Source organism: Camponotus vicinus, unplaced genomic scaffold, assembly GCF_025532165.1.
Source record: "Camponotus vicinus isolate PSW18456_S1 unplaced genomic scaffold, iyCamVici1.0 SCAF_6, whole genome shotgun sequence".
Taxonomy (NCBI): domain Eukaryota; kingdom Metazoa; phylum Arthropoda; class Insecta; order Hymenoptera; family Formicidae; genus Camponotus; species Camponotus vicinus.
Window position 1 is genome coordinate 5,541,456 of NW_028141978.1, and position 23,593 is coordinate 5,565,048.

The 23,593-nt window shown below is 29.7% G+C and overlaps 5 protein-coding genes across 5 annotated transcripts in view; all 5 read right to left on the reverse strand.

Moving 5' to 3' along the window:
• Window positions 1-6,531, reverse strand: part of LOC145973072 (hydrocephalus-inducing protein-like) — a 35,296-nt gene extending 28,765 nt beyond the window's left edge. The window contains exons 1-19 of the mRNA XM_083102235.1: window positions 6,317-6,531; window positions 5,996-6,214; window positions 5,672-5,870; window positions 5,403-5,541; window positions 5,018-5,145; window positions 4,685-4,886; window positions 4,422-4,608; window positions 3,824-3,948; window positions 3,649-3,742; window positions 3,185-3,408; window positions 2,749-2,816; window positions 2,472-2,686; window positions 2,014-2,253; window positions 1,770-1,897; window positions 1,397-1,583; window positions 1,053-1,291; window positions 831-944; window positions 681-764; window positions 229-410 (exon numbers count right to left, since the gene is read on the reverse strand). Coding sequence (XP_082958361.1) covers window positions 229-410; window positions 681-764; window positions 831-944; window positions 1,053-1,291; window positions 1,397-1,583; window positions 1,770-1,897; window positions 2,014-2,253; window positions 2,472-2,686; window positions 2,749-2,816; window positions 3,185-3,408; window positions 3,649-3,742; window positions 3,824-3,948; window positions 4,422-4,608; window positions 4,685-4,886; window positions 5,018-5,145; window positions 5,403-5,541; window positions 5,672-5,870; window positions 5,996-6,214; window positions 6,317-6,427 — 3,085 coding nt within the window. The 5' untranslated portion in view covers window positions 6,428-6,531. The remainder of the gene's footprint in view (window positions 1-228; window positions 411-680; window positions 765-830; window positions 945-1,052; window positions 1,292-1,396; window positions 1,584-1,769; window positions 1,898-2,013; window positions 2,254-2,471; window positions 2,687-2,748; window positions 2,817-3,184; window positions 3,409-3,648; window positions 3,743-3,823; window positions 3,949-4,421; window positions 4,609-4,684; window positions 4,887-5,017; window positions 5,146-5,402; window positions 5,542-5,671; window positions 5,871-5,995; window positions 6,215-6,316) is intronic.
• A 412-nt stretch (window positions 6,532-6,943) lies between these two features.
• Window positions 6,944-7,681, reverse strand: LOC145973313 (uncharacterized). Its single transcript, XM_083102591.1, has 2 exons — window positions 7,522-7,681; window positions 6,944-7,375 (listed from the first exon to the last, which is right to left on the reverse strand). Exons 1-2 carry the CDS (start codon window positions 7,584-7,586, stop codon window positions 7,006-7,008), a joined length of 435 nt encoding a protein of 144 aa, XP_082958717.1. The 5' UTR covers window positions 7,587-7,681; the 3' UTR covers window positions 6,944-7,005.
• A 440-nt stretch (window positions 7,682-8,121) lies between these two features.
• LOC145973058 (uncharacterized) lies at window positions 8,122-12,196 on the reverse strand. Its single transcript, XM_083102220.1, has 3 exons — window positions 12,042-12,196; window positions 11,497-11,962; window positions 8,122-11,257 (listed from the first exon to the last, which is right to left on the reverse strand). The coding sequence occupies exons 1-3, from the start codon at window positions 12,050-12,052 to the stop codon at window positions 8,603-8,605; spliced, it is 3,132 nt and encodes a 1,043-aa protein (XP_082958346.1). The 5' UTR covers window positions 12,053-12,196; the 3' UTR covers window positions 8,122-8,602.
• Window positions 12,197-13,074: 878 nt separating this feature from the next.
• LOC145972949 (uncharacterized) lies at window positions 13,075-14,897 on the reverse strand. The gene is made up of 4 exons (XM_083101997.1): window positions 14,602-14,897; window positions 13,949-14,126; window positions 13,331-13,508; window positions 13,075-13,258 (listed from the first exon to the last, which is right to left on the reverse strand). Exons 1-4 carry the CDS (start codon window positions 14,607-14,609, stop codon window positions 13,176-13,178), a joined length of 447 nt encoding a protein of 148 aa, XP_082958123.1. The 5' UTR covers window positions 14,610-14,897; the 3' UTR covers window positions 13,075-13,175.
• A 1,291-nt stretch (window positions 14,898-16,188) lies between these two features.
• Window positions 16,189-20,833, reverse strand: LOC145973075 (beta-hexosaminidase subunit beta). Its single transcript, XM_083102250.1, has 7 exons — window positions 20,562-20,833; window positions 19,833-20,058; window positions 18,495-18,613; window positions 17,863-18,235; window positions 17,346-17,638; window positions 16,945-17,207; window positions 16,189-16,520 (listed from the first exon to the last, which is right to left on the reverse strand). The coding sequence occupies exons 1-7, from the start codon at window positions 20,739-20,741 to the stop codon at window positions 16,343-16,345; spliced, it is 1,632 nt and encodes a 543-aa protein (XP_082958376.1). The 5' UTR covers window positions 20,742-20,833; the 3' UTR covers window positions 16,189-16,342.
• Window positions 20,834-23,593: the final 2,760 nt, after the last annotated feature.

Sequence of the window (23,593 nt, forward strand, 5' to 3'; positions counted from 1 at the left end):
TTATATAATTATTTAATAAATAAAAAATTTCTTATACGTATAAAATTATACCTAAATTTAAATAATATAAAAATTTCAATTATATGAAATTACATGAAATTCTAACATCAAATAGATGTTATAGATGCTCTATAAATATATGGTACTAAATTACATAACTCTCCCCTATAATTCATCTCATTAAAATAATTTCGAAATACGGTACTATAATACATTACAATTTTCTACCTGTCTGTTGCATTTCTTCTCCCTCGGGATATATATCAATGCGAAACGTTAACTCTCTTTTGTTAAACGCAATTCGAGGCTCTGTAAAAGTGGCTTTAAATACAGAAGTTCCAATCAATTCTCGCTTCCCTTGTCCAGAAATCTGCCCGAATACGTACCAATCTTCTGTCAAAATCTCATTGCTTTAATATAAAAGAAGTCTTTATAATATTAATTTAAATTATTAATAATTGTAATTATAAAATTGCAAAAATATGATATAAAAATATGATATAAAATATGATATAAAATAAATTCTTTGATTTAAAATTATAAATTTAGGATTATGACTTTAAGATATCTAAATAAATTAAATGCTCACAGTTTTTTAATTTTAATTAAATTTTAATTAAATTCATCTTAATTTGTATATTTTTATAATTAAGAATATAAAATCTTTAATCGGAACTTACGCGTCCCAGCATATTTTGCATTGAACTACATTAGAACCATTCGCTGGAATCTCTACGGTGAGCGGATCAATTTGAAACTTCTTACTGTAAAATATAATTTTTAACATCTTGTCAAAATTTAAATTATTGCAATAAAGATTATATAATTACATTGGTAATCCTTGACTTCTTTGAATGCGTACTTCAGGTTCATTTGACCATATTATTTGGCAGTGACGCGTGCCAAAGTTTTTCATCATTATTGGCAGATTCTGGTTTTGATGACTGTTAAAATTAATGAATAGTCAAAAACACGCATTTTATATTAAAGCAATGAACATTATTTTCTGCTTAATCATTGATATTAGTTAACATTCTCTCAATATTCCTTACCTAAAGAGAACACCCATATCAAATATTGGAAATATTTGCGGCTCAAAAATAATATTACAACCGATTCCAGTCGCGATCACATTAATGGGAATCGATCGACTATTAATGATATGCACGATTATATTGTCAATGTATTTGCCAGTATCGTATAAAAATATTTTGACTTCAATTTCTATAGATCCATTCGGTTCAATTTCACCAAAGGTTGGCTTGATAAACCATAGAGATTTTTTTTTATGCTAAGCAATAATAATAAGATAATTTTGGAATATATAACTTTTCTCATAATTTTTATATATTCTATAAACTCATCATTTAAAAGAATGTATTCGAAAAATATTTACTGATGTTAATTTGAATTGCGCTGGTATCGGCGAGTCGTTAATTATACGAAACTTCATGATATTATTTTGAAGCACTTGTATCTCTCCAAAATTGAGACAACTAGGTTGTACAGATACTACTGGTCCCTGACCGCTACATATAATCGTGCAAAATGTAACTGGAGCCTCCTGGCCCATTACTAGCATACTGAAAAATAACAATAAAGTACAATATAACCTTGTTTCTTATTTAAAATAAAAAATAACAGCGTACATGTAAACGTCTAAAAAAATTTAGAATTATTTTTGTCTTTTTGAATTAAAACATAAGAAACTATGCTTTTTAATTTTAACTTTTTTAACATTTCAAAAATTATTATATTGATTATTGTACTTTAATGTTGTTATTTGTTTGCCCAGAACTTTGGTGATAATAGTAATGTCTATTGTTTTTGATTGTCGTGCTTTTAAAAAACCTTGATAGGATGACAGCGAATATACTATAGGTATATTCTCGGATATCTAGAGAATAAAATTATAGTTTACAATAACTATTATTTAATAACATGTTCTTTGTATATAGAACACAGTGATGTGTTGTTACTAAGTTTAGCTTCTGAAATTAGTTTAACAATTACCGGCTGCGGTACTATATAGAAATATCCATCCAAGTCAGAGTTATTCTCTACGGTAATAGAACGAGCATAAGGAAAATTGATGAAAGAAAATCTAATAGAAATCTCTGTGGGTTTAATCGATAGAGAGGGAATAGCACCACAAAACGAGATCGGTAGTATTACTGGGTCTGAATCCGAATCCCACATGTCGACTCGAATATTCGAGCATCCACTTCGAACTATATTCGCCGTATATGTTACCTATATTTTAATACAGAGTTACAAATACTCTATGTTAATTATTTAATTTAGAAAAAATTATTAAAGAATAATTAAAAAAGATAGTATTAATTAACTTTTTATTTGCAAATTGTTAACTGTAAACTATATATTTGAAATTGGAAAAAAAGGAAATTAATCTTTCACTTGCAAATCATTATAAATTACATGTTCGAAGATGTATTTATTGTACATTTTACCTTTAGTTTAAGTGAACTATGCGCTTGGATCACTCCTTTCTGTGGAGTAATTGTAAACTCGCGAGGATTAGTTGGAAAACTTGGTTTCGCTTCAGATATGGCGAACTCTTCGTAAGTCAAAGGTGTCTGATCTCCATCTTCCATCACTGTTATGCTAAACGAAACCGGAACCAGAGATAAATTACGAAGATTTACTTCTTGTCTTTCACTAAATCCTGCAAGTATGTGTATAAAATTGCAATTTTTAATTTAATTGCATCAATTATGAAAAACATACCTAAAGCAACTGCGCCAAAATCAAGATTACTCCTGTCAAAATGTAGTGTTGGGCATATGATGCATCCTCTATAAATAAAAAAATTTATATATTAACATTTATATAAAATTTATATTAAAATTTGTAATATATGATAAGAAATAAACTTATAATATACAATATTGAAATTAAAATAAATTGTTGTAAGGGATATATTAGATATAAAAAAAATTTAAGATGCTACTTATAAACAAGAAAGAAATAATTTAAGATACTTTTAATAAATTAAGATATAATATATCTTATAAGTGGCATCGTAAATAATTTTAAAGTATTTAAAGTATTTAAAAAAAAAATATATATATATACAAGATTCTACATAATGTTTATATAATTTATTGAAGAAACGAATTTTTGGTTTGAAAATAATAATATGCCTAACAACCAAATATCGTACTTGATATGTAAAGATAATACTTCCAAACTCTCTTTAATGACGAAGTCGATTCGCTCTATAAAGTCTCCCTTCCGATTTGAAGAAAATGATAAATTAAATGACTTATACTCGTCTGGTTTCAATGTTAGAGCGCTTGGAGTAACATTAATAGTTCCACCAAAATCTGTCGGCTTTGCTTTATAAATCAATGTACCACAAATGTGCCCTTTATTTGCTACTACAATCTGAAATATAAATTCAAATTCATATAATTTACCATGTAACGTATTTATGTGCATCTCTATAAACAGCAGAAAGAGAAATATAATTTCTAATAATTTCAATTTTCAATAAATAAATCTTTATAGATAATTCTAATATAATATTAATTATAATATCTTAAAATTTCAATAAGATCATATTTTTTATAAAGTTTTTATTAATTTTACAAATTTTTTTATACATAAATAAATTTATTAGATTACCTCATAGTTATGCACTGAACACAAGAAAATATTCTTAACATCGATAGTGATTACATTGAGATGGAAGACTGGTCCCTTGCCTGTTCCATGGAGACTATCATTGAAACGAAAAATTAATGAGAAAATTCTGAAACAAAAGAAAGTTTCCGAAAATAATGTTAGCTATTTTTGTAACCTTAGGGCTATTCTGTCTTCGCGACCTGTAACTTCAAGATAAGCAACGCTCGATATCTCGCCTACTTCCATGGCTCGAAAAAACACCGTAATATCTATGAAAGATTGAGGCCAAATTTCGCCTTTCTGAAAAATATATTAGAACATGGCGAAGAACATTAAAACTAAATGTGATATATTCTCTCTCTCTCTCTCTCTCTCTCTCTTTCTCTCTCTCTCTCTCTCTCTCTAAATTCAAAATTATAATATTCTAATATATATAGAATCTTAATATTTATTTAAATATTATTTTTATCTAAATATTTCATAATAAATGTTGGTTAAAAATACTTTAAAAAATTTTATTTTTATCTTTAATTGAATGAATAAACATTATAAATTTTTTCAATTAAAGATAATTTAAATCATGTTTAATCAATGTGTGTGTGTGAAAAAATAATTTAAAATTTAAAAAATATTTCTGGCATATTTCAATGATAGAATTGATAACAATAAGTAAACGAAAAAAATAAGCATGCAAGTGAATTGTCATATAATATAATTAGAATATACAATACTATTAAATTGCAAAAGCTGCGGAAATTATCACAAAAGAGCACCTCAGGCGTAAGAAGGAAAGACATATGATTGTAGTGGAAATTCTCATTCCTCAAGGAAGCAATCTCGTCCGTGTAAATTCGTTGGCAGATAAGTTCGTGAATATCTGGCAGGCAAATATTGTAATGAACGAGACTGACACAACGCACCGTCTCCATATTACGCACCAATTGAAATAACGTTTTGTACCTGCCATGAAAAGTGGAAAAATCGTAAAATCTGATAAATACAATATAAAATATTTCATGCGGAAAACAATGCTTACTCTTCCTTTCGTTGTATATCAGCATTCTTGTCCTTGAAACGCATCCATTGAAATTTCACGATATAGTCGCTTCTGTTATAAATCGTCAAGAGCTTGCTTCTAGACAAACCTAAATAAGTGTCTTCCATTCTGATACTAGCTCTATCAATTCGAATCGTGCAATTTATTGCCAAGCTCTGTAATGTTAAGCAAAGCTTCTCTCCTGTAATTTACATATATATTATACATGAATTCATATTTTTAATGCAAAAATTAATCTTATCAACAAGTAAAGTTATGTTTAATATTCATTTTTTCTTTCTTTACACTATTTTTTTAATTGCTTGTCAATACCTGATTCATAATTAAGAAAAAGATTTGCTTTGAATTCGCCAGATTTCTCAGATAAAAAATTTGCAGTAAATTGCATTGTTTCTTCTTCCTCTAATATACCCTTTGACGGCTCGACAGAGAAACTTGGACTGAAATAGTAATATATTCATAAATTACACACACACACACACACATAATTCTACGTATATAATTCTATATAGATACTATATAAATACTGATCTCTTATATATAAATCATTTTCCGTGTACTTATTAATTTTGTTTAAAGCATTTTAGAAAAATATGAGATATTATTTTAAAAAGTTTCTTTATTTTATATGTTATAATTTATATAAACTTAAGTATAAAAATTTTGTTATAAAATTGTTTAATTAAACATTACATACTTATCTGAATAAAAGTTGAAGATTGCCGGTATATCTCCTACATTACGTACTAAAATAGTCTTCGAGGAAGGAATTTTCACCGCGGTAGCTGGTATTTCGATCTGATCGGGGATATCTAGAATAGGTCTCGGGCCGATAGCTAGAACAATATTAATTTGACCTGTATTATTCCGCATTATAATGACCGTATGTACAATTTCATTGTTTGTATAATAATTACAATTGCATATTGTATATATAATAATTATATAAATAATTTATTTCCTCACCGATTACCGGCACCGCGAAAATTTCGGTATCATTAATAAACTCGACACGATATTCGTAGTCTCGTTTTTCTGCCGGGTTAAATCTGACGTTATAAACGTGAACGAGTCCTGGCGCTACCATAGTGCTATAATTCGATCCGTGATATTCCACGGAAAAGAAGGGATCGGGATTGCGTGAGAGTTTTAAGTGTCGAGACATCTGCGATGTGACATTTAAGAGAGGATTTTTCGGGGTTAAATTCGTGAATATTACAACTTGAAACATAACATATAATTTGAATGGTCTATTATGTATTAAAATTTTAGAGTAGAAGAGACTTTTACTTTTGTTACGTTCCGAATTGTGAGCGTCATATTGTATACATTGCCGGGAATGAATTGTTGAAAGAGAACAATGCAAGGTGTAGCCTTGAAGCATTGGCTTTCACAATTGTTGTATAAAGGCCGTACGTTTATACTGCGACCTGGTTTCAGTAAATAATCGACCCTTTCCTGAGTGCTCATCAGCATCTGTTTGATATATTCCGAGGGAGTCATGTCATACTGTAAGGACATTAATGGAATTGACAAACATTGTATATGTATAAAAGAGAGAGAGAGAGAGAGAAACTCTCTCTATATATAAATTCTACATTTGAAACTAACTTGTTGTTCTCTCTGATCGCATGATTTTATGCCGATTAAAGTCATAAATATCTCCACAGAATTGTGTATGATTGGGTAACATGTAGTCAGATTTTTCTTCTCCTTATCCATTCTTTATTTTAATATTCTATGAAGATCTTATTATACTTCTCTCTCTTTTCTCTATAAAGATTTTATTGATTGCTAATAACAATTAAAATATCGGTTATAATCAAGATTAATATCATTGATATGCACTGAAAATAGTAGAATATATTACTGCATCTGATGTCTAAAATCGATTTGTCGATTTGATTATTTTGTCAGCCTCATTTAAGATTGAAAAAAAACATTTTCAAGAAATACAAATCAAAGTATATATAAAATTTTCTTATATATAGATTTATATATAGAATATAATTATTTTTAATAGTATAGTTATGTTCAAAAAGGCAGAGATATAATAAAATAACATAATTATGCTAAAAAGTTATAAAAATATAAAATAAATTATAAAATTAAGTTATAAATTATACAAAAGTATCTCGTAACAACAAAAAAAGATAATATATATAAATAACAAAAAAAAAACAATTTTCTTAAGCAAAAAATCTGGATTTTTTAAATTTCAATTTATTTAATAAAATAAGAATATTTTAATTTTTCTTTCGTATTATACAAATTTTATTTCCACTTTGAAACTACGTATTTCAAATTATTGATTTTATGGTATAACTGGGTGATGCAATTGGCATAAGATTATAACGTGATGGGCAAGGGTTCTGTTGAATTCCTGGTTGACAGCGATGGATGGAATTGGAATAAATGCTATTTCGTATAGTTTGATTTTCTCGATTTATGTCTATCGATGAAGAACCGCAGGAATGCGACAAGCGATTCGCATTACATGCATAGTCCTTTAAACAACATGGCACGTAGCAACGAGGTGAAGGATCGCATGGCATCTTCGACACGCAACAAGGATCGCAGATTCCTTTTGAACAGCACATCCCAGGACAGGGTCCTAGGGGACATCCTAAAGGAGGGCAGCTCACGTTGCACACTTCAGGCTCGGGTTTTCTGGGATAGAAAAGAGAGAACATTCTACGAATATTCTTCATCTCTAAAACTTCATTTCGAAAACTTTATTTGATCAGATATCTATTAATGAATTATTAATTTTAGCAAACTACATATATAAATAGAAGTTGTAAATATATACTTACAAGCTTTCTATTTCACGTATAATATTATACATTTCATTCATAAAATCTCGCCTCTGCTTGCCCATGTTAAATACACTTAAATTTTGTATAATTTTCAATGTCGGAAATTTTATACACTAAAATTTGAAAGATAGATATTTGCAAATTTTCTTCTGCTTTTAATAATCGATTTCAGATTATATATCGCTTACTTCATATTTATTTACTTACTCTTTCATCTCACTTACTTATTATTTATTATAATAAGTATATAAAAGTAGTTAATATGTCTATGTTATTTATTTAATTATTTAATTAACATATGAATTCTATTTATAGATTTTTCCATGATAAAAATTACCTTTTTTGTTAGATTTATAACATTATATTACATTAAAAAAAGAAAGGAAGAAAAAATAATAAATTTATTATCGCAATAAATAGTAAGTTTTGATTTTATATATTTATTTATTACATTTTCAAAAATTGAATATTTCTTGACAGTATGTTATAGTTGGAATATACATACAACACAATTATTGCAATCATAAAAATATTGAAAATTAAAATGTCCACGCGAACATATAAAAATATATAATATAAATAAAAAAATATCAAAAGTCAAAAGTTGCAAGATATATTTTTATAATATTGACATAAAAATTAAACATGACATAAAAAATAAACACAATATAAAAAATAACACACTTATTTAGGAATATTTTATCGTACAATGAATTGACTCATTCACATGACATCATTCACATGAATACCTTTGTTTTACTTAAATAATTTAAATATAGAAATAGAGATACGAACATAAATTTAAAAAATCATACATTACAACTCTCTTACATTATAATGTAACGACTAATTTTGCACTTTTCTATTGATCGAATTGGCTATTAGATGTAAAAGCATAGTAAAATATGTATAAAATTATACACTCGTTATATAAAATAAAAAAAGACATATAAAAAATAATTTTAAAAATTTGGGCATATTCAACATCGAGATACAAAATTATCTTTCGTATAATTCTAACGCACGTGGAATTAAAAATTAAACTTAACCTCAACAGATAAGATTTTTTACGGGCAAATTAAAATATTCTTGGGGGTTGCAAGTGTCTGCTCGCGATTAATTTATCTGGCGAAATGACGAGATTGTTAGGGGCGTATTCGGGCTTCCTGGCGAGGTACGTGATACCTCCGATGGTCCTTGTCTCGCGGATTTCCGGTTGACTATAAATATTCGTTCGCTGTATCGTTTGCATATCTACGCGCTTCGTCGGCCCTTCGACATTCGATTTTTCACCGGTATCACCGCCGGCGCGATCGATTCTCACCGCATCCGGTGCATTCGGTCGTTGCACGCTCACAACATCGCCCTGGCCACCATTATAGCCGGCTAAATTCTGTCCATTTAGATAGTATTGCTGAATCTGATGGTAATGTTGAGATGGAGCAGCTGCATATTGGAACATCTTGTGGTCGTCCTGGCGTCCTTGCATTACAGGTATATTCTGTTGATTATAAGAACTCGATCTCGCGTCTTGCACGTAGGAAACTGTGTGATCTCGCGGTTGCCATCGCTGTTGATCGTCATTGATCGCCACCGTGCCGTTTTCCTTTTCGGCTTGCATGCTGTAAATTTTTGCATTCTGTCTCTGTCGCGGATATTCCATCATAGCGGGCTCATCGGCTCTTTTAGGTTGCAGGATACATGGCGCAGGATTATTAGGATTCCTTGTATTCTCCAAACCGTTTGCCGAGATTTTCTTTTGAGGTTGTGGAGATATTTCTACGGGTGGTCGCGGTTGCATATCTTCCGGAATCTCGTTAGAATCTTGGACACCGTTTAGTCTAATAGGTTTTTTCTTGGTAATATTGGCCAGATATTCGAGACCTTTTCTACCCGACGGATTTTTCAGAGTTTCCAGTACTTTTTGTATAGTGTTTGGATCCTGCAAACCGTTATTGCGCTTCTGAGGACGAATTATTTCTTTGTACATTCGCATCTTTAGCAAGCTAGAAGGTTCGGCAGGTCTTTTACTCTGCTCGAAATTTACAAAATCCATTGATAATCTCTGATTGTCAATTGAATTCGATGAACTTGGATTATGTTCTTTATTTTGCCAAATTTTTTGTTGCTCAGAATTCGAGTAATATGGATTATAACACATATTGTATGGTACGTATTTGTTAAAAGTCGGATTTGTCTGATGATATATATTATTTAATGTATTTTGTTGATGACTATAAGGATAACAAGCTGCATAATTACACGAAGTTTGATGCTTATTTTTATGTGGCCAGATCATTTGTCGCTGCCATAATTGAGGATTCATTTGAACGTACATTTGTTGAGGCAGAATAACTTGATTGTTTATTTCTTGCTTTTTCTGTTGACAATAATCTTGTTGTCGAGCAGTCACTGTCTTATTAATTTCTTCCGGCAACTGGCTCTCCGTTCGATATTGTTTCTTCTGACCTCTTTGCTGTGCCTTCATTCTTTCAACCTCATTATAGGATATATGTGGTGGAGTGATGTGTATCATCCATTCCGGTTTCTCTTCTCTCTCCATTCTTCTTTGTGCAAGTCGAATTTTTTTTATATCCGGAATATCTTCTTGTTGTTGTAATTGCATGAGATAAACCAGATGCTTTTGTTGTTCGTTCAGCAATGCATCAAACTGACGGCGCATTATTTCCTCAGGTACACCTTGTTGCCTCATAGTAAAAACTAATAGCTCCTGATCGCGTATCATATTAGGTGTGAATTGCAGTTTCTTTTTCCTATTTTGATGTGTATGAATTTCCGCAACCGATTGTTGATTAGTAGATTTATAATTTTGTGATGAATTAGATTGATCTTGGCTTCTAGAATCTTTTTCATTGAAATTAGTATCTTGATGATAATATTGCCACTGTTGCGGGGATTGTTGATGCAAATTTGCCGTTTGTATCCATCGATCATTTTGCGGCCATGCTGATTGAGGATTGACAGAATATCCACGATTCTGATTATGAATAGGCAAATTATGTTGTATCGATCTCATCTGATTTACTGTCATGTCTTGTGGCGAAGTCATTCCATGTCCAGAAACTTGTGTAGCAGATAATTGTTGTTGATTGTAATGACCATAGAATGCTCCTGAATTATTATGTAAATGTTGTCGCTGATCGAGCATTGGTGACTGCATTTGATTGAGCCCTTGCGGCAACATTTGCTGATGATACACGTTGTGTTGCGTTTGTTCATTTATTTGTTGAGAATTTTGCTGAAATGGATTATGTGATTGAATATGATAAACATTTTGATAGTTATTGGCACATCGATCACTTAGCGATGCATTTGCGTTCCGTACGATCGCTGCTTGTTTCGGTTGTGTAAAAATTTGTTTGTGATTAACTGCATTTCGGCCGTCGCTCGGTTGCTTTTCGCATCCATTAACAAGAGCGGAAGTTTTATTGTGATTTTGATCAATAATTTGCAAATTAGTCGAAGATTGTTGCGTTTGCGACATTGCAACTTGCATTGAAGGACTTTGAATGATTACCGGCTGGTTAATAACCGCGGATGGGTCTTGAAGCGATCGATCGCAGATGACTGTTCCTTGAAGCATGTTTGATACGAAAGGATGTTTTTCGGGAGATACAATGGGTCGAGTGAGCAAATTTTCAGAGTGTGGACTCAATTGACAGATCTGCTGATGATTAGCTACAGTCTGTTGTTGGTCTGTGTCGGATATGCTCTGGGATTAAAAAAACATAAATTATATTAATAAAAAAATTAATACAGACATATGTTAAGATATATTTAATAAATGTTTAAATATTTTTTACATCGTTTTTGATATATTATTAATTTAGTATATTTATATTTTTTTCATTTTTTATTAAATTAAATCATTTTAATTAATAATTAAACAAGAAAATGACGTCCTATAAATTAACTTAAAATTAAGAAAGAAGAAATCACTTTAAAATTTACTTTTGATTGTTGATATGACGATAATGTAGCAGGTATTGCATCACCATGACCGTTATTACTTTTAATAGAGGAGTTTGCGAAGAAAGTGCCAGTTTGCTGAGGATCTTGTTGTACAATTAAAGCATCGTTTAGTTCGGGAGAAAACATTGGCTGATTGTCCAATTTCTTGATCTTTTCTGCAGGAAAACTTTTAAGTCGTGGCGAGAAAGTTGAATGTGTCTCTTTCAATCTGTCTCGAGAGTTGAATCTGGTTTTTGGAGGTTGCATCTCATCCGGCAACATCCTTTTTCGATCGTTTTTCGATTTCATAAAAGTATTTAACGAATACGATTTGTTCAAGTTCTGTACAGACGGAGACTTTATAGATTGCGAATGTTCCTCACGGTTTGTATTGGTAACTCGTAAATTTACTACGCTTGGATGTGCAGACGACTTGTATCCAGATTTTTTCTCGATTGAGACTTTCCTGAAAGAAAATTTTTTAGATAGGAAAAAAAAATTTCTCAATTTTCTAATTTAATGTATATTCTTCGGGACATTCTTACCTCTTTTTCATTATCGTTAATTTTGCTTAAATTTGGATAACGCGATACTTGCTATCAAAAAATCATCATTTAAACTTAATGAGGGAAATTCTCAAATCGGATTTTGCACTACCGCCGAAAGGAAATCGCGAGTATTTTGACATATAAGAAAAGAGGGACAAGTGCATAACTAGTTACCATGGATATGTTTTGTGTATGTATATATCATAGCAATATATATATATATATATACAAGAAAGATTTTATTTATAATTAAAAAAATATATTAATATGTAGAATTAATCTTGTTTATATTTTATTTTATTTATAATTATACGAGAAAACGTTTGATTAACAAGTCTAGCACTAATTGTGGAAAAAGATTTAAGAAATATAGAAAATATTTATTTTATTTAAGAATTATGATAAACACATATGTATAATAAAACACATTAAAATTTGTACAATAAGAATATATTTTTATTTTTAATCACAATAATATTAGCTTTCTTACAATTTACAATACATATTCTAAAACAATATGTACATATATAAAAATTGTAATATTTTATAATATACCATAAAAATTAATATACAATTAATTTGAATTTATTAAAAATTATTTCAACAGAGTAACACAAAATTTGTTGCTTTTAATAATATTACGAATTTTTAGTCAAGAATTTAGTTATTTATTTCATATATGTTAATTAATTTCTTTTTCGATGAAATTTTTTAAGAGAGTTGCGATAATATCTTTCTCTTTGAAAAAAAATAGATATTGTTCATTTTTTTATCCCAATTCATAGCCAATTATAAAAATAGATTATGAACGATCGATTTTACTATTACTTTCACGTTTTCTACGTTCCTTGCAAATAAAAGAAGATATTTTTATATTGTAAATTTTCATTAAGAACATTGTATACATAATACGCAATAATTCATGAAAATAGATAAGAAATATGTTAAAATAATTACAAATATTATTTAAATCTTTATTTAAAAACTTTTAATATATATATTTTATATAAAATTTTATAAAATATTAACAATATTTACTTTAATAAATATTATTACAATAATCCATAATTTTAAATTTTATAACTGAAGTGTATCATTTAACAAGCTCGTATTTTTTGCTGTTTGCATAAATCATGACGCATCTTTGCATGCGGTTGTATAATTATCAGTAATTTGCCAGTTAGAGTACTTTTTTAACAGGGGGGGACAAGATTCTGTGAAATGAGAAATTTACATTAATCTCAACAATAAATTCTCTAAAGAGAGAAATATGATAATAGACTTACGACCAAGTATTTTGCAAGATGAGCGACTCATGGTTGTCGGTTTTGAGCTAGGTAAGTTGCAAGGGACATAATTCGGTTTACAAACGTAAAAGCAAGGTGACGGAGGGGGTGATGAGGACGGCAAATATGTTACTTCCATTTTCAGTGGATTGGACATGGGACAACTTGGCAAATAAACCTTTGACAACATTTTTTTTTAGCTATCTTTTACTTCAAGAGAATAATTATTAGCTCAAAATAATCGTGTATCTCAATCTCATAAATAATTTTAAAAATTTGTATGTGTCTCGTATATATATTTTATATGAGATAAAAATATTATCATGTATATAAATGTATGTATTATATCTTAATCTACACGAGATAACAACAAAAATTAAACTCTAAATTAAAATATAATTGAAAAATTGCTTAAAGTAATGTACGAGATGTACTGTGGCATGATGATATCTGTTACAAATAAATTTTATCTTATCACAAGTACAATTTGGTATAAATAATATGAATATTTTTAATAAAATGTTTTGATAAATTTTTCTATAATATGCACGTACAGTAATTCTATTTAAAGAAGAATTATAAAGAAAATAGAAGTTATATTTCGCATAACAAACATACCACAGCTTTAGTAGGTTTCGGTGCAGACTGAGGCCGACAAGCTATCCTACATTGAACACGGGGCACGTAAGGCATGCAGGGATAGCTCACAGGTGGAGTACAACAAATTACAGAGCATGGGATCGGACATGCCAGTAAACAGCAAGGCGGTTGAGAAACACTCAAACTGTTATAATTTCTGGAATTTAATATATGTACGTTATCATACATTATTGAAAATCCAAGATAATTTACAAAATAATGAATAAAATAAAAATTATTTAATCAACATTGTAAAAATCAGAAAAGTTTTGAATGAAAAAATCCTTAAGAGAAACATTTTACAAACATAATCTTATTTTAACCAATTTTTTTCTAAATTTAGTAAATATATGATATTTTTACATATACCATATGTTTATTAAATGTAGAAGAAAATCGACTAAAATATGATTTATATATGTAAAATTCTTAAAAAATTTCTTACTCAAAGATTCATCCATTTCTATCTTTTGTTATGGAAGAAAATGATTATAAATGAAGTTATTTATATGAAAGTGGAAATTTAATACACACAATAATAACGCTAACAAAATATTTGCTGCAGCATGCAATCACAATGACAAGGTATTTTCCTGATTAAATCATAATAATAATTTTTTATTAAAATTTACCTTGACATGATGCGCTAAAAATGTATTCTGAATAATATTAATAATTGATAATATTGGGTTTGTTCAGATTTCCACAAATGTAAATTGGTATTAAATCAATGACAACTCTTTTTTTCCGTCGAGAGATAATCACACTTATTTTCGTAAAAATCATTTAAAGTTACTTGGAATTTTGTCAGTTGCTGTTCAAAGACACTTGGAAATGTTTAAAGTCAGTTTCTCATGATCATGAATCTTAAATTGGTTAAAGATTATTTAACAGTAACCTTGGTGACGTAAACTGATAGATCGGTTTTCGCAGAATAAATTACATACGGAAATCACTCGGTGATTCCCATTTCTTTTTTGTTTCAAATTATACAAAACATAGTGGACATGGATTGCTATTTTCTATAGTAGATATAAGTATTATGTAATATTATTTATCATCGATAGCAAGAAACCTTAGCCTAACTCTATTCGTTCTTCGAATATTGATAAGGATTTGTAAAAGTCACAAGCACTTATCATCACTGTGGGAATAAATAATAAGATAATAATAATTTATAATTTAGATAATATAATTAGCTTGATAAGGAATTATCAAGAAATATTTAATATTAAATATTCAAATTTGTGATAAGTAAAATTTTTTCTAGAAAAAATTAATTCAAAATTTGTGACAGAATATTAGTAATTAAAATTAATGTAAATATAAAAGATAACTGAGACGATATTAAGCAGATATAACGATTATAAGCAGATATACGTCAAAATGTAGACAAACTCTCTCTAGTCAACTAATTTGCATAATTTGTAAACGCGTTATGTTAATTCGTTAACCGTGAATAAAAACACTATGTTAGCTGCGGATTTGATTATTTGATAAACAACATTTGCATACTATTGGTGAAAAAGTATTCAGTCTAAATAGGCTTTAATCGCCAGCGGAAATCAATTTCCTCATAAATGTTTGCCTTTAGATAAAAGGATTTCTTTTATAGAGGATGAACTATCACCGCATGTTCAGCTTCGACAATGCTCTCGATACACATTCAGCTGATACATTCCAGTAATGGTTCGCGAGTTCGATTAAAAGGCTTTTAACAAAAGCAACGCCGTATCTTTGTCGCAATATCTGCATTCAACAATAGATAATGATTTTGACACTGCTGGGCTGGAATAATAAATAGATGTAACGTAAGCAAGAGATAATACAAATGTGGTTTAGATATTTCGTTATTGTTACATTAAGATCAAATAATCAAATTTTATTTAATAAAATTTGCATACTTTTTAAAAATATGCAAAATAACTTTACATTAAACATATAATAGAATACAATTGCATGTTTCAAATTTATAGTTTATTATAATTATCTTTCAGCGATTATTTATTTATAGAATTTTTTCTTAATTATTATCATTAATACATGTGTTTGTGAATATGTTTCAAATTTATAGTTTATTATAATTATCTTTCAACGCTTATTTATTTATAGAAATTTTTTTTCTTAATTATTATTATTATTAATACATGTGTTTGTGAATATCGCTACTAAATTCATGTAATTTTATGTGGTAAAAAAAAAGTAAAAATTCACATACATATTATTCAACCTATATTTATTATGAAATACATGTTTTTACGTAATACCGCGATGAATGAGTGAGCGCAAAATGATGGTTTGTATATCTCGTTACGAGAGATTAATATGTATAATACATGAATTAAACAGGGCGTTAGATTGATAGGGAACCGACTACGTCACGCAGAATCCTGGTCCATTCGGTGGCTGGGCGGGAATACCGCGTCTATTCATACGGCAGGCATGCTCTTCTAGACGTTTAGCGGCAACATTATTTTCTTGCTTGTTGAAACTCCATAAACGTTCAGCTGCCGCGCTCGCACGTGGCCAGATTCTCGAGTGCACATTATTTCTAAAAATAAACAGCGGCTAGACAAGAAAGCTCGACGTACATTTTCTTTCATCTCAAAGATCAAATAAAGAACTATCTACACTTTATTTTGTTGCTAATGTGTTGTCGTAAATCATTAGGAAGATTATTTTCATATAAAAAGTAATATTATATAGTAATATTATATCATTTGGACCATTTATAAAATTTGTGTTTATTGTAATATAAATTTTTTGATCTTTTGTTAATATTATATAGAATTATTTATAAATTCTTGTTAATTTAACTGAAAATCTTAACTTTAATAGCACGTTACGGTAGTTGTAAAAGTAAAATGCAAGATTATTTTCGCTAATATCGTCCAATTAACTACTTATTCATAAGATCTATTCATAGATTTTTGTATACAAGCGCTGTTAAAAACCTAGAGAGTAGATATACTCACTTGTTGACAAATTCTGCCCACATGCAGGCTTCGCCGCCGAGCATTAAATGAGTGGCATTGGCCGCATTAGCAAAGTCAAAGGGATTGCAATTGTAATACTTCTCCCAATCGCCGCCACTAGCGAGGTGATCCAAATACCAGCAAGATGATAGCAAGACCGGATGTCCTGCGATCGTCACTCTCTCGAGCTCCTTTTGCCAACTCGGTATTTTCCAAACATGCACTACCGTAGTTGTGGGTAGGACGACGCCATTATCGAAAACCTATAAGTTGTGTAATTTGCGTATATAATAAAATAATTTAAAAGTGAAACTTTAATATGTAATAATAATTATACGGTACAGGTATTCAATTATTAGTTGTAAAAAAAGTAAGAAAGATTGCAAGAAAAACACACTCACTTCTTGCCATACGATAGTATTGGCATCCAACGATTTGCTGATCGCGAGTATCTTGGCTATGTATTGGTTTTCGAGCAGCTCGTATCTGTTGGACATATTGTGCGCTTTCATGTAGTCGCCAATTTCCGGATTGCTGCCCCAGCAATCGAAGGGTACTTCGTCACCACCCAGGTGGAGATATTGATCCGGGAACACTTGCACGATCTCGGAGAACAAATTTCGTATAAAGTCGTATAACGCCAGATTCGTCGGGTTCATCGGACCTAATTTACCGTTCGGTTTCCTGGAAGAGTCTGACGGATATACAAACTTATTAATTAATTTATATAATTTATCGAAGATGATATTAATAGATTTAACAGCTGATTCTTCCATCTTATTCGAGTTCAGTATTAATAATATTTAATAAAAAAGAATACAAAATAAAAATATATACATCTAAACTATCGCTTATCTGTCAACAGACTTGTACTAAAAATATCACGATTGACACAAATTATTATTTCATTTTATTTACCGTAACATATGGTTAGTAATTCCGGGTGAGCCAAACCCCACGATCTAGTATGTCCAGGTGTGTCGAATTCGGGCATCACTCGAATCCCTCGTAATCTTGCATAATCGACGACTTTCTGTACGTCGTTAGGCGTATAGATCATGGTTTGATGGTAAGCGCCTTTAGCGGATAGATCAGGATACCTGGTGCTTTGATATGGGAAGCTATTATCGTCGACGATATGCCAATGAAGAACATTCAATTTGTTGTATGACATAGCGTCCAGTGTCAATAGAATGTCAGACAGGGGTAAATAATGGCGAGAGGTATCCAGTAAAAGACCGCGGTGCGGCAGTTTCGGTTCATCCACGATAGTCTGGCATTTTACTTTCAACTGTAACATACAATTAAATTCATGACTTTTATTTAAACTAATTCAATACAAACGCGAATTATCTGTACAGAAAGAAAAAAGAAGAGAATTGATAAATTGATAAAAATAATAGATTATAAACGCTGCATCCTGAAAATTATTTTTTTTTTTTCAACAAATTATTTACAATTACATGCATATATATTAAAATCGAATTTAGAATATTTTACACCTTTGTATATTACTTATGATGAAGAATGATAAATATTTAAATATTTACGCTCGGGCCACCGGATGGTGCCAATATTTGTGAGAAAGTCTCAAGGCCTCGAAGGATTCCCCAGACGGCTTCGGCTCGGAGAACAGCGACTGATGATGTTTCATTTATCTCGAGTTTATCTGTGAAAAATGTATTAAACCGCGTGAAGAAAAATACAAATAAAATCGTAGAATTCTCGCTCACTAATCACTGGTCATGACTTTACATCATTATGACTTACGTCATTTAATTCCGCGCGATAAGAGAGAGAAACTAGGAAACAATTTAAAGTTGTCTTATTATGCGTCCTCGTTTCAATCGTTTTGCTGATTACACTATTATTGCACAATTCGCTGGAAATTGTTACACGTGTTTGATACGCGCGCCACGCGGAATCGTTTTTGTTTAATCTAACTAAATTAAATGTAATTCTCTCTACAATCAGTTTCGAAGATTGAAGTGACGAAGTTTCAAAAATTTCAGTTACATCCATAGAGCACAAGAGAAAACTAAATTAAGAAAACTATTAAATTTATTATTATTTATTAATTGTTATAAACTTTACACACAAATATAAAAATATATAAATTTGTACATTTTGTAATTTTCAAGTATATGAATAAGAATATTATATTTTTTTCAGTATAAATATTTCCTGTAACTCTTTAAAATACAAAAAAAATGATTAAAAATTATTTATAATTAAAGCATATAAAACAAATAATAACTAAGCAATTAAAATCAATTAAGATTATACTCAATACAAAAAAATAAATATATGATTTCTATTTTTACCGGAGTTTTACAATTTAACGGCTTTTTACCGTTTGCTCATTACTATTCATCGTTTGTTTGTCAGTCAATGTACTGTGTAATACACACAAACTTTCAGGAATCACCGAATCAATGTTAAATCGGTTTAACATCGTGTTGATAAGAGGAGACGTTATTAAAAGCCGAAAAAATTTAATTTGCGCACATGCAAGCCCGTTATCGACATAAGTCTGCGAATGTTAGGTCGAAGCTACGAGTGAACTGCACTGGCATCATTCAATTAATTTGTTGGTGCACTATTACTTTGTAATGCACACTGCACATGCAAAGCGAACAACCTCACTGGTTGCTGCACACGGAACATTCATTCGAATCATGAATTAATACATAGTACAAAAGGAGATTTTTGCAGATTTTTCTTCAGTTATTTATTCAACAATTAAGCAATCAAATTTATCTGTTTTTAAAATGCCCATAAAATATTAAACATTTTCTACAATTTAACCAATATAATTACTTATCATACAAATTAATAAAATTAAAAAGATTATGTTTAATATAATTATATAGTAAATATAAACTTACAAGATTCATTCATGTACAAATGTGGCCAATGATCGCCATTCTGTTCGCAAGGTTGCAAAAGGCGGATGCTTAGGGCTTCAAGAGTGCCTTTAAAATGGGGATCATCCCGAACGGATGTTCTTGGCTGCCCTTCCGTGACTAACCTCGCTATCCTTGCTTCCGTCAAGATGATTCTCATGTACCGTTCAATCGCCTCGGTTATTATATCGCATGTCTCGCCATTTACCTTTGCGAAAATTAGTGTTACTTAAAACGAGACAAAGTCAGAATATTTTTATAAAATTCCAAAAAGCATGTAAAATAATGAATAGAAACTTTAAAGAGAGAATAAAATTTTTTTCATATTATTTGGAAATATATAACAATAATAAAAAAGATATACAATGTTGAAGAAGTAAAATAAAAGAGAAGACAAATCACAGAAGCCAAAACAATTACTACTATAAAACCTATAAAATGATTACTATAAATCGATTGGAGTTCTATTAAAACTTTCCGCCTTTAAAAATCCCACGAAAATAATTTTATTAAAAAACGACCGCTTCGCGAGTATATGCAAATAGCACGCTATTTTATTGTCGCGAAAATACGATAAAGTTGAAAATGACAAAATATTGTCAAATCTTCTAATTTTATGAAGATATAAAAAGATCTGAGTTGATTAAGAGTTTATTCTCTGTATTGGATGAAAGATAAAGTATATTAAAAAAGACCAAAAATAAAACTCACTCGAATATCAAAGTTCGATGGTCGCAATAGATAGAAGTCTTCTTTTACCACGCGCGAATTTGGCATGGGCCAGACTTCGCCTTTCGTGGCTTCAAACCATGGACCCGCGTCCGCATGCCACAAGCAGGCCACCCAGGGCGCGGCAGTCACCAGGATCAGAAAGATCGCGCGACTCCACATGTTCGTCTCGCGTCGGGGAAAGCAATTTAGGTGCACGATCGAGAAACGATGTGACGCCACCGAGTGGTCATCGTCTACTGACGATCGCAGGATGCTGCAGAACCGTACGCATGTATGCATGATAGTGGTAACGACCTTAGCCTGCGCCACTTAAGTTTTATCACTTTGGTCCCTGAGAGAGCTTCACGGTCAAGTGGGAATAACCAGTCTTCGTTTGATCGCTGCGATCTCCATTTATCCTTAAATCTTTGGCTGCACATTTTCGAAAAATCTTGTACATGTATACTATGTATACGTCTACATTTGACAATGCACCAATTAATCTTTCATCATCCTAATTTCCTAACTCGTGAAGAGATTGATGAAAAAATTAGAACAATTTTTCAATTCTCAAATTTTTGAGTCTTTTATATATTTTTATTTTGATATTTGATAATACTTTTGATATTCGTATTGTTCTGTGATTATGCTATGCATATCAGTTAGATAAAAGACTCAATTTATCTCTGTATTTCTTCGTTATTTTTGAATAATTATCATTAATAGATAAGCGAATAATATATGTATTTATTTATTAATAAGGTTAAAATGGTTTTATGAGGTCTGCTTGTTATTCCTGCACTGACTAAATTAGTTCAAAAAATGTACACTAACATGTTTTTATGGAAATATCGATAGAAAGCTGTCAAATATGGACTAATCTTGAAGTTGATATTTTGTTTTTATTTATCTTCATACACACATGTATACATACACACACATATTAAATCAATCTATTTTTTATGTCAAATAAAAATTACACAGGATTTAAAAAAAATTTATTAATACATTTGTCAAAGTAATTTTTCATTGATATTTTTTAACATTATTATGAAAATAATAACACGATAAGATTACATAAATATTAACAAAAACACTCTTAAGTTACTGCGACATATTATTGTATTAACAACATAAAGCTTATCTTTAAAAATAAAGCTTATCTTTAAAAATCTTTAATCTTGAATTCTATCTATGTTTGCCTAATCTTTTATCATGTTTATTATATTATTCAATATAATTTTTTAAAATAAATATCGATTAATTATCTTTAAATATATTTATGTTGATAATATCTTATACTATTTTTCAATAAAATTTTCAATAATGGTATGATAAAAAGCGTATTTTTTAAATCTATTTATTTTAAAAAACATTACAAACATACAACATACGTAATACATTGTTTGTTAGATATCATATCTTTAAACGCATCATAAAATTTGTTTTGCTTATTAAACGTTCTATTTGTAGAAAAATTTGATAGTTTATCGATCGCGTATATTATTTATAAGTGATATTGAATATCTTGTGGACAAGAAGATCGCTTTATCACAACTGTGTCACTATCAAAAGATTTAACAGAAAGCTACAAACAGTCAAGTGCAAAGGTCAATGGTTTCATGATTGCTCCGACATCGACGTCGATAAATTATTATTATTTAGATATAGCGATCAATTATTCGATAATATTCATAATCATTTTACTGATTTTATAATTTTTTCATTTAATATCATACATTACACAAAAATGTTTAATTAATCCTTTACATAATTCTTCCGTATCTAGAAAATGTGAATCAATTCGATGGATTAGTTGCAATTATATATATATTCGATAATAAAAGTAAAATAAGAGTAGTATAAGATATGAAAAAAATCAGAAATTACGGCTCATCTCTAACTTTATGTTTATATTTATTCAATGTTTATATTTTATCAAGTGAATCGATTAATTTTCTTCTTCGAAGTGCGATGAAAATAGAAGATTCTATAGGCAAATGACTATAATGACATATAATCACGAAAACAATCACATTCAGAGCAAAACGCACGTAATATGAAACTACATTTATTAAGTACTCATGGACAGAACACTTTGATATGGCAATTATAATGTCATGTTATTAATATCATGAACTTTGATTACACATTTGTTGAATATGCATTTCGCTGTTTATCTGTAATTTTTTTTCAGTAAATCCAAGTTAATTCTCTAAATTCAATAACTCATTTTAGAATTTTGGTGATTTTAATGCATAGATGCAAATAAAAAAAAATATTCTTACTGAGAAAGTATACAATATTAATAAATTAGAAAATTGCTATAAGAAAATATATATAACCTTTGATCTCTCTTCCCCTCTCTTTGTCTTTAAATCAATAAAGAAAATTTGTTATATTTTTATATGTCTTTTAATTATTAATTGCAAACGTATTGCAAAACAAATCGTAATTTTAGTTACTAGATTTATAGATACAATTGGCACAAGATAAAAGACTATGAATTAACATGCTAATGGGCAAACGGAAACAAGTGTTAATTGACCACGCAATATATCGTAAATCTTTTTTCCAAGTAGTAACAACTCGTATCATAATTCTATACTAGTACTACTTTTATTACGTCAGAGAGACTGCCTTAATCTAATTCTGTCATGATACGCTACTGCTCGGTGAATCGTAGCTTCATTGATTGCGACTCTCGTACGCCGGGTCGACGGTTGTCAGGGGGCGAAGGGAGAAGAAAATCCAAATGAACGTGCATTCAGGGTTGGACTACGGGGTCAAAGCGCCCTAGAGAGGCTTCCGTTTCGGTAACGCTTTCTACATGAAACCATTTTCATTAAAAATTACTGCAGCAACATGCGATAACAAATCTGATTAAAATTACTTCAATAAAAGTTGGCATTTCATATATTTCTTAAAGCACGTTTAATAAACATTTCTTGAATATTAAATTAAAAATTTTATAAAATATGGTAGTTTTATAATATTATGATATATATAGCAATATTCAAAAAAAGGAAATA

Excerpts from the sequence above, each read along its gene's own strand:
- LOC145973313 (XM_083102591.1), bottom strand. The coding sequence starts at position 7,586 with ATGGGCAAGCAGAGGCGAGATTTTATGAATGAAATGTATAATATTATA. Across the intron at positions 7,376-7,521 it reads ATACGTGAAATAGAAAGCTT|AAAACCCGAGCCTGAAGTGT; the intron begins GTAAGTATATAT and ends TTTCTATCCCAG.
- LOC145973058 (XM_083102220.1), bottom strand. Across the intron at positions 11,258-11,496 it reads CGTCATATCAACAATCAAAA|AGCATATCCGACACAGACCA; the intron begins GTAAATTTTAAA and ends TTTTAATCCCAG.
- LOC145972949 (XM_083101997.1), bottom strand. Across the intron at positions 13,509-13,948 it reads CGAAACCTACTAAAGCTGTG|GTTTATTTGCCAAGTTGTCC; the intron begins GTATGTTTGTTA and ends ATGTTGTCAAAG. Across the intron at positions 13,259-13,330 it reads ATCTTGCAAAATACTTGGTC|AATCTTGTCCCCCCCTGTTA; the intron begins GTAAGTCTATTA and ends CTCATTTCACAG.
- LOC145973075 (XM_083102250.1), bottom strand. The coding sequence starts at position 20,741 with ATGTGGAGTCGCGCGATCTTTCTGATCCTGGTGACTGCCGCGCCCTGG. Across the intron at positions 20,059-20,561 it reads CATCGAACTTTGATATTCGA|GTAAATGGCGAGACATGCGA; the intron begins GTGAGTTTTATT and ends ATTTTCGCAAAG. Across the intron at positions 17,639-17,862 it reads ATTACTAACCATATGTTACG|ACTCTTCCAGGAAACCGAAC; the intron begins GTAAATAAAATG and ends TATATCCGTCAG.